At 36.6% G+C, this 10,307-nt stretch overlaps 2 protein-coding genes across 2 annotated transcripts; one reads left to right on the top strand and one right to left on the bottom strand.

Moving 5' to 3' along the window:
• Positions 1 to 323: 323 nt before the first annotated feature.
• On the bottom strand, positions 324 to 1,241 carry LOC138032997 (trace amine-associated receptor 8a-like). Its single transcript, XM_068880734.1, has one exon. It carries the CDS (start codon positions 1,239 to 1,241, stop codon positions 324 to 326), a length of 918 nt encoding a protein of 305 aa, XP_068736835.1.
• A 5,591-nt stretch (positions 1,242 to 6,832) lies between these two features.
• On the top strand, positions 6,833 to 9,818 carry LOC138032992 (uncharacterized). Its single transcript, XM_068880722.1, has 4 exons — positions 6,833 to 6,903; positions 6,988 to 7,141; positions 8,268 to 8,459; positions 9,189 to 9,818. The coding sequence occupies exons 1-4, from the start codon at positions 6,833 to 6,835 to the stop codon at positions 9,303 to 9,305; spliced, it is 534 nt and encodes a 177-aa protein (XP_068736823.1). The 3' UTR covers positions 9,306 to 9,818.
• The last annotated feature ends 489 nt before the right edge of the window (positions 9,819 to 10,307 follow it).

Here is a 10,307-nt window from a genome sequence, read left to right as displayed (position 1 = left end):
TATGGAAATTGTTCCTTTGACGAGTGAAAAGGCGCAAATATGATGTCAGATCAACAAGGTACATATTTCTATAACATTCTTAAATCAATATAAAGCAAATATTGAATACAACTTTCTCTTTGTGAATCGCAATTCTTTTAAATACAGTTCCAATTGGAGATCAGAAGTAGACCCATTGTCTTTGAAGCTAGTTCTGACTTTCAGTGAGATTCGAAGTGCAGCAAGATTTTGGGAGAAAACAGCATGAATTTTGGAAAGCGTTTCTACTTTTCGTGAAATCTGTCTCGCACTACACATTGAGAAGATCTTTGCTCAACCGTTTGTTAATGTTGCTGTGGTCTTCTTAGCACACTTTTCACAGCTTGGCGTATCTCTCGTATTCGCCAGCAATACACGACTGGATTCCAAAGCGAGTTGATGAAAACAGCTGTTGCGGAAAAGTCGTAAGCAATCTTCACGGATCCAGTATACCCAATAATGTTGTGCGCAAGAACCGTTGCAAACAATGGAATATAAAACGTTAGGAGCAAACCATAGACATAAAGAATAGTAGCTGCTGATTTTCTGCATTTCAGCTCGTTCGACGCATTCGGACCCACGCTCACGAATATGTTTTGCTCTCGTATTTGTCGTCGATGTTTTCCAACGATGTAGAATATTTTGTATGTGCAGAACACAATGACAAGAAAAGTAATGAGCAGTAATAGTAACGGGATTATTAGCCAGTTGGTAACAGTTACTGCAAGCCTCAATGAGAAAGTAGTTGCAACGGCAACCCATATTAGCAAAACTGCGAAACACATGCGAGAAACCGTGACAATGGAATTGTATCTTAAATGAAGTGTGAGAGCAAGAAGGCGGTCGATGGACACAAGCGCTAAAATGAACAAAGACACGCCGCTTGTTATCCACGCACTCATGGACTGAAGCATGCTCAATGGACAGATGAGGCTTGGATCTCCTTGAAGTTCGGCTATTTTTCTAGCAACCAAAGATGGCTGACAGATCACTCCCACAAGGAAATCTGCAGCTGCGAGACAACCCAGCAGAAAAAACGATGGCGAATGAAGGTCTCGTGACTTCCAAATCACGTATACAATGATAAAATTCCCTGCACAGGTTATCGGAGAAAGCAGCAAGTTCAGGATACACGTAACAACATTTGCCATAAATGTTGCTTCCGTTTGGCCCACGTTCATTGGAAGAAAAAAACAACTCGTATTCACCAGTGACTTGTTCATAATGCTTGATTGAAGCCTTCAGTATTGTCCTAATATTCGGAATTTTGAGAACCACCTTGCCAAAACGTCAGTGAATCTTTGATGGAAAAGTCAAAAGATGAAAGATTGATGAACCCGGCATGAGCTGATTGCGGCCTCTTTCATGAAAACGTGTTGGCACCCAATTGGAGGGATTGCATTCAATTACCCTTACCTGTCTTTAATTTTCATCGAATAAACTGAAAAGTTGATCTTGCAGTTCCCCTTTCGATTTCTTAATCAGGTTTTGAATTATCTGACTAAACTTGATGAATATTGAGCCTGCATGCACTGTTATTTTCAAAGAGTTAATTTCACTCCAGTGCTGGAGTGAAAAAGTGGAGTAAAATAAAGCGGAGTAAAATGTACTCCTAAGAGGAGTTAATTTAACTCCACTAAGAGTAATTTTTACTCAGTACTAATTAATATTCAAAGGCAATGACTTTGCTAGAGTAAATTTTACTCTCCCTATAGAGTAATATAATATGCTGGAGTTAATTTTACTCCTATTTATCGGGATACTGAGTAAAGTCTACCCCACTTACTAATTCTACTTTCTGAGAAAAAAAGTAGAAGAGGATTTTACTCCTATATATGTATTTTTGTAGGGTAAATTTAAGTTTAGCCAGTCTAAGATGTGGAATTGGGGTTGTTTTATTTTTGTGAAATCCACCGATTAATTCTTTGTTTTCAAGGAGTTGGAGTGAAAAAGTGGAGTAAAACTAAACGCCGTAAAATGTACGCCTCTTATTTAGTACTCCACTAATTAACCCTTTAACTCCCAATAGTGCCACTTATAGATTTTACTCTGTCTAACGCCAGACGATTTTACTCGTCAATGGGGAACCCCACGGGGCTGAAAGGGTTAACAACAGCTGGATTCACTCAAAAACTATGTCCCCATTAGCCCTTTAACTCCCATTAGTGCCACTTATAGATTTTACTCTGTCTAACGCCAGACGATTTTACTCGTCAATGGGGAACCCCACGGGGCTGAAAGGGTGAACAACAGCTGGATTCACTCAAAAACTATGTCCCCATTAACCCTTTAACTCCCAATAGCGCCACTTATAGATTTTACTCTGTCTAACGCCAGACGATTTTACTCGTCAATAGGGAACCCCACGGGGCTGAAAGGGTTAAGAGTAGAGTATACTCCCCTCCAAGTCAACAGTTTTACAGTATTAATAGCCTGCGTAGCATGGCGGTTTTTTGTCGAGCCAATCTCCTCGCGGTTTTTCTGCCCTCGCCCGCCTTTATTACTTAGCAACCAAAACCGCCATGCTACGCAGGCTACAGGATTAAAATCCTGTTAATAAAGACCGGTATCTTTCCACATTTTAGTGAGGGTTAATACGATGAGCCGCTCTGAATCTTGCTGGTTTTTTCGTTTTTAATCGGAAGACGCGGTAATTAAAGTCGTTATCCTCCGCGATCTTGGATAACACAGTAGAGAACAGACTGGAAACTAGTGAGCCGTTTTGGTCAGCAGTCACCGGTGCAGCTCTTTACTGATTTCGGCGACAGGTCTCAAAAACCGCTGATTGGCTAAGGTTGCCTTTCAAGGACGCGTGCGCAAGACGGTAACCACTGACTTATTGTTCACTGGCGAAAAACATGGCTCCCATCGGGTGTTTATCCGATCTCCGTCGATAAAAAAAAAAGACTTCAGGCCAGTAAAACGGACGAATGTTTTGACTGCATAGTGCGTTTTTATGCCAGCGAGATTCTCTTTTTAGTTGTGGGCCACAGTACCTTTTAGCCAACAGTGCTACGAGGCAAATTTCTTTAACAATTTCAAGGTCAACGCGAGTCCAGGTTGCTGTGACAATGTTTGAGTGGAAATTTGTTTGTGGAGCTTACCGGCTAATGGAGTACCATCTTGATTTCAATTCATGCGTTTATCTTTTAAAAAGTGGAGCAAAAAATATATCACTAAATTTCCAAATGGTTTCTCTTTCGACTAAATATTTGCACACTGTTGCCGCGGGGGCCCGCATCTAGCAGAAAATGTTAAGATTTTTGCATTTTTCTTCAAAATTAAGTTGTTAAAATGGCCATTCAAGTGGTCCATGGAGGCAAATTTATTAAGACGGAGGAAAAAAAAGAAATGCATGACGTCCCTGAAAAGTTAGAAATGTATTTCAGTCGTTCAAAGACAAATTTTAAGTGAATTTAGCACCAATGTCATACATAACATGCCATATAAGCACCTCATATTGGGTACACTAGAAGGAAACCTTTTAGTTGCAATTATATTTTGCTGTAGTCATTTCAAGCAAATGCCAATCGTTTGCTTCCCTCCAAATTATAGAAATAAACATAGATTAGGTTAACTCTGAATAGCCAAAACAACAATACCGGTATTCCAAGTTGAAAATTTGATTCAGAAATCCAGCTCACTAGCAGGGGGGATTTTACTGTAACAAAATATTACTACAGCTAATAATACACTTTCAACACATTGTAGTGGGTTAATGTGACAACAAAAATAATTAATCAAAAATTGGTTTTATCTTCCAGCAATAAAACAGCAGGAGGATATAAAATTAGGTATCTTCAAAGTTTAGAAAACTTGTTGAAGGTGATTCAGTGCTATTATCCAAAACAAATTTCATGCTGGCTCACTAAATACTTCCAGTGCAATAGATTATTTAACCTCTCTTTGTGGACTCTGGTTGCAACACAGTGGTTTCAATAATTTAAATCCCCTTCCATTAGATTTAACTTTTAAAAAACTCCATAACTTCATATTTATGTAATAATTGTTCAAAGTCATCGAGCAAAACCATACAAAGCTACATTTGAAAGGGGCGTAATCCCATGTTGGAGTTTTCTGGAGAAGGCTTTCACAGACACAACTGCTGTTACCTTTCCATATCGAAAAAATATTTCAACATTAGGTGCAATGAATTTTTAGCAATTGCTTTAAAGAATACTAATCATTCCTACCATTTCCAAGGATGAATAAATTAAAGTTGAATGCAGTAAGTGTAAGAAGTAAAAAAAAGTGGCATATTTTTTGAAACTGTAATCTATTACCATTCTTGATTTAGTCCCTGGATAGTATTAAACAATGGTGGTAAAGTAAACAAACTGCCCCAAGGGGGGCTCCCTTACGAAAATGACAGGGGTTCTTTTTGTTCCTTTTTGGAGAAAAAAATGTGGATTTGTACTGCCTATGATGCTGAGACCAAACAGCTGGCAGAGTTGCTGCAGTACATTTAAGGCTATCAATCTGAAAAATGACTGGAACTGTAAGACAATTTGGTACACGAGCAAATAACTTTTACTTATGAATAATTCATAAGTAAAAGTTATTTGCCAGTCATTTGTCACTTTAGAACTGGTTTCTCTAAGGGGTCTGATTTTTTTAGCCTACGTCCACAAAACAAGGTTCTGTTACCTTTAAGGGTTGTTTAAAAAAAATTCCAAAAAGTGGCCTGCCATTTTTATAGGGAAAACCCCTCCTAAGCAAACTGCATCCTCATGTTTGGATTCCCATTGATTTAATGATATAGGCAAATTTGTTCTACAATATACTCAAATACCATTATATATTAGTCTTTATAGTTTACTCCTCGAGCCACCAGCTTCAACTTTGATACTTTGTTCTAAAAGCCAAAGCAAAGCAAAGCATGGTGGAGGTGATGATTAATCACTTGATTTGGTTCAAATGAAGAAAAAGAAAGTCAAACTAACAAATAGCACTTTAACCCTTTCACCCCTAAACCGGCCATACTTAGCATTTTACTCTGTCTAACACCAGACGATTTTACCTGTCAATGGGGAATCCCCAGGAGTCAATGGGTTAATCACTCACTAAAAAATGTCCCAATAAAATATTATGTTCCACTAACGACCAAAACTGTACTAATAATTTGAATTACAGCTAAGGTCTGTCAAATTTCCATCTGAGTTACCTGACAGCTCTTACAGTACTTCTCAACATAAAGAAAATAAATTCTGTGGACTTAAACATTCCCAAATAGAAATGTTGTATATTCCAAATATTGTTACATAAACTCTTCAAGATTTACCTGCTTCAGGAACTTCAAATCAATGAATATTTGGAATAATTTTCCTGGATTCCTGCAAACTATGTGCACTTTTTAATGGTTTGCCCTTTAAAAGTAAAACTCAGAAATAACAATGCAAATACAACTGAGGCTGTTTTGCCTTATCTACAAGACAAGACAACAATATCCTTTATTCAAACACAATCAATATTAAAGCAATAATACATGCTTGTGGGGTCATGTGCTAACTATAATAAAGATACACTACAGGAAATAAAAGCTTAAAACTAACTATGTGACAGACATAGGATATCTACACATAAGGGATAAGAAAAATAAATCAATTGCTATCCAAAGATCTTATTGCAAATACACCAAAAGGTAACGGTTGATTGACAAGTTCCTTGTGCAAAATGGTAGAGCATGTTTGAAGTCCATCAGGACCAAGATGAGAAGTTATGATAAAAACCCTAAACATATTTTTTACAAAAATTATTTTACTGCCATCAAGCCCAATGAGACCTTCTGCATGGGACACTGTTTCTAGCTGCAGCTCCAAATCACATAATATATTAATAAATTTTGCCATCTAAGAAAAGAACAAACATGTGGGGTGTAACCAAAAAAAGTCCAAGGTAATAATGCTTCCTTTCAGCCTTTTCAGGAAAAACTATCCACTGTCAACCATACTTGACTCAAAACAGATTCCTTGCTCCAACAACACATGACAGTCCCCCCAAAACCAAAAATACATCATTAATGCTTCCAGTAAACAACAGTCTAAAAAAACAAAGATTTGCAAAACAATCACGAACCTGAATCTATAGAGATCTATATACAACTGTACCTACACTTCTGTTCTTCCAAACATTATTTTAACTAACATGGATTTTGATTTTGATTTTAAACTCAAATTAATTGCAAATCCATAACTTGGTAACTACTTGAACGCAAGGATCGTTGAGTTGTGACTGCTAAAAAGTACAGTAACTTAGACATTCAATATAAATGACCTTAAAATCGAACTTAAGACGAATCCAGTTTATTTTCACATCAAAAGAGAGCAGCGTACAAAGATAAATGGACGATATTAAAGCATTTCTTAACGTGAAATTACAATCATGATGGAGCTATAACGCTAGACGAACGTTAAGCGGAAAAACAAAATTGTAAATTATTACTCACAAATTAGTTTGCGAAGTTATCTTTTGCACACGATCCGACTTAGTCTCGTCACTCTCGCCATTATATGAACTTCATGCAGTCGCTCCTTTCGTTTAAATCCACAACAACACCTTTAAGAAGTGTTTTCTCAAGACCATTGGAACGAAAAAAAAGTCATTTTTGATATTTTCTTGTGGAAAAAACAACGTAAACGTAGTCCACATCTCAAGCTTAACAAACCATGGGCAGCTTTAACAAACGAGAAAAACAGAGTCCGGTTCATCTTCCACTAGCAGCGAACATTTACACGAGAAGGAACCAGATAAAGGACAATATCTTTTGGATAACAACCGCCGATCTCTCTAAACTTCGTACAGAGGTAAACTAGTAATGTCGAAGACGCAACTCAACCGATTATTAAAATTTGAACAAATGTACGAGCGGCCTGGTGAGAGGTTAAAGTACGTGGGGAAATCTCATTTGTCGTCCGCCATTTTGAAACATTGATGGCGGGAAATAAGCGAGCATGCTCAGTGGTTTTTGAGACCTGTCGATTTCGGCGGATTTCGGCGGGTCTTTCGGCGGTTTTACTCAAGTTTGAATCAACGATCACAATTTGTGCTGACGAGTTTTTCGTTTGTTTACTCTTTAAATGCTGATCCAAAGCAAGGAAATGCTTACAACAACTCAAGCCAAAAGGTAAGCGTTAACTGAACCATGAACAGATAATATTTGATGCCTTAGGCCCGATTCAGACACTGCGTACTTCTTCGACCAACACAAATTAACAAAAGTACGCCTGTTGATTCAGAAGTCGAACTTAACTGGCCCCTCCACAGCAGTTCCAAAGCCATTACCAAGAAAACCAATTGATTTTGTCAGCGGTTTTCATGTAGAAGGCAAAACATGGTTTATGCATGATCATGAAGTTCGGCACATGAAACGTTCGACGTCTGAAATCAAAGCCGATCCACGGCCATGCTAAAGCCGAATTCCCGTCTAGGCCAGTTGAAAAGAACTCCTGAGCCATTCCAAATTAAACTAGCCGTTCTTAATTGATTTAAACGTCGAACTTTTCATGTATTAAGTTCGGCTCATGAAAAGTATGGCGTCTGAATCGGGCCTTATGACAATTTAATGTAAGCTTATGTAGAATTCAGACCTTTTACATGCACCTTTAAGTCCCAAATTTGTCAGGCAAGGATATTTAATTTGGCTTAAGTGCTTTAACAAATTGGTATGTATTTCACAAGAGAAATGAAGCTTTAGATCAAATGGTTAAGCAAATGATTTGGTATTAGGGCGCTCTCACCGCAAATTACATGACGACAGAAAGCAGAAAGCTTCAGCTGTCATTTAAACTATTGTACTCAATGCAAATAGTATGTTAATGCCTGCATGAGATTGTTATTATTGGCGTTTAAAGAAAAGAGAGCCAAATTTTGATGAGTCTGCTCTTCGAACACTTACGTTATAACAGAAGTGACAGTATCTGACACTTGCAGAGTGCAGACCCCAAACTAACCGTAACTCACAGTTATTGAAAGCTAAACGTTTTATTTAAAATGGGTGCTTAGACTTAAATACTGTTTACAATCGCTATTTGTAGGCAGTCTGCAGTTGTCATACACCTTAGAAATAATCAGCTTTATTATTACATGTACCAGCATTTGATATTGAGTGTTCTTATCTGGATGAAATTCTTATGACATCTTTTATCTGTAAGTAGCGGTAATAATTTTTGTTTGGAAATGTGAGTGAGATTATGAATTATTTTTTCCAAGAAAACTGAAACTTTTCACTATATTTATTTGTTGATTAACAGTTCAAATTGGAGGTGGGTACAGCTGGGAATTGGTTCATTGAAAGATTGCTGGGAAGTTTGGACAGAGAGTTGGTTACAGAAAGTGCTGAGGCTAGGCAAGAAGATGCCTTCTTCTTGCAACATATGGTACATACCACTACATGTATCATCTATGGAAGAGGAGTTGGAGAAAACCCTCAGATAAAAGAAAAGGTTTGTGCCATGAAAAAAATTCCTTTGAGGCATGTTTCTGTAAAAAACCTGTAATGCAGTCAAACAGCTGAAAGTCTGAAAGACTTAGAAGCTGATTGTTGCTTTTAAACAAGTGATGCATATAGATATTTACAAATAACTCACATAAATTGCACTTTAACAACTAATTCTTGACAGTCACTGCAATAAGATAATTATAAAGCACTGTCTGAGTTACAGGCCTGTGTACGTATAGACTAGTAATGCCTAGCGATTAGCGGAAGATGATGCTGTAGTTTCATTTATCCATTGTCTCACCCAATATCTGCTTTCAGTTTAAAATTTGAAATACTGTTAAATGAGATAATTCTAAATACCTCATCACACATAATTTTTTTTGGAAAAGTGTTGAAGACAAACAAAGCATCTGGCAATATATTTTCAAGATTTGTTCCATGAGTTCCACCACTATATGTGTACTTTTATCATTATGACAAAATTAATTTGATAGTTAACTGAGTTACTCAATGAATCAAGAACAATGTTACAGATATAATCTCATGCAAGTACCGGTATTACATGTGGTTCCATTTATTTGGTACACCAAAATTGGTGGCTGGTGTCTTTTGTTTCTCAGAATTAGGGATGTATTAGATTTGTGCTCTCTTCCTATTTTGTTAAAATATTGTCGAATGATCTTAATTTTGGAAGGGATGATACTAATCATTATTTTCTTTAATTACTTTTAAGGATGATGAGTCAATCAATGGAGAGGTTCTAAAAACAACATTTGCAAGGATTGTTGCTTCTGGCACACTAATTGAACTAGAGACATTTACCTTGTGGCAGAAAGCAAGGTTTTGTTAAAACTTTCATTTGCTGTAATTGTTTTGCTGAGAGCATACTTAATTATCAGCTTAATCTCAGGGGTTTTTTTCTTCTTTTTGGAAACAAAAAGTTTTTACTTTTTTCTTAATGTAAATTATCAGCCTAAGTTCTGTGTTTTTTTTTTCTTTTTGAAAACAATTCTGTTGGGAAAAAAAGGAACACATTGGTAAAGGTCAACGATGACAAAATTTTTGCATCAGTTATCCTAAGGCATGTTCCATTTTTTTACGTCTGACTTCTTTCTGTAAGAACTGACTTGTATTACATGTACATAAAACCCATTTTGTTATACTGAGTCACATTTATCCAAGTATGTTGTATGCTTTAGTTTTTGTCATTGAAGTTATTTTGCAGCCATTCATTGTTGCAATCTGTAATCAAAACACAAATCACTCAATTTATCTTTGTTTAAGGCAAGAACACATTCAGCTGATTGCCATTTTTTTATTGCCCGAATAATTAGAATAAAGATAGCTTTGATTTTTGTGATGTATTTGTATGTGTATACAGATTGTATTTATCACACATATCGATGTGCATTCTTTGCAGTCTTATGATTAAAATTACCAGTATTAGATGCTTCATTGTAAACCTGGTCTTTTCTTTGCATAATATTTTAAAAAAAATGAACTTTTCATGGTTTTATGAGAAATCTGACTATAAGGTACAGTAGATCTAGTGAGGGTGAATGTGTTCTGTAGAAAGAGTAAATGACTACTCTGACAAGGGGAGTAAAGTTTAAGAGGGTAAATTTTACTCTTGAAAGGGAGTGGTTTTGTACCTTTTTGTCTCACCCCAGTTTTGGAGTTATTTTAACTCTGTCAAGGGTAAATTGAACTCCATTTAAAGAGTTCAATTCACTCCAATAGAAGGATAAAATTTACTCTTGTATTGGAGTGAATTTTACACCACAGGAGGGGTAAACAATACTGGAGTACATTTTACTCCAAAAACGGAGTAAGCAATACCGGAGTGAATTTT

Source organism: Montipora capricornis, chromosome 2 (genome assembly GCF_036669925.1).
Source record: "Montipora capricornis isolate CH-2021 chromosome 2, ASM3666992v2, whole genome shotgun sequence".
Classification (NCBI taxonomy): Eukaryota; Metazoa; Cnidaria; class Anthozoa; order Scleractinia; family Acroporidae; genus Montipora; species Montipora capricornis.
Note: the sequence above shows the minus strand (reverse complement) of the source record. Positions and strands in the feature narration are given on the sequence as shown.

Excerpts from the sequence above, each read along its gene's own strand:
- LOC138032997 (XM_068880734.1), bottom strand. The coding sequence starts at position 1,241 with ATGAACAAGTCACTGGTGAATACGAGTTGTTTTTTTCTTCCAATGAAC.
- LOC138032992 (XM_068880722.1), top strand. The coding sequence starts at position 6,833 with ATGTCGAAGACGCAACTCAACCGATTATTAAAATTTGAACAAATGTAC. Across the intron at positions 6,904-6,987 it reads CGGCCTGGTGAGAGGTTAAA|ACCTGTCGATTTCGGCGGAT; the intron begins GTACGTGGGGAA and ends GTGGTTTTTGAG. Across the intron at positions 8,460-9,188 it reads ACCCTCAGATAAAAGAAAAG|GATGATGAGTCAATCAATGG; the intron begins GTTTGTGCCATG and ends ATTACTTTTAAG.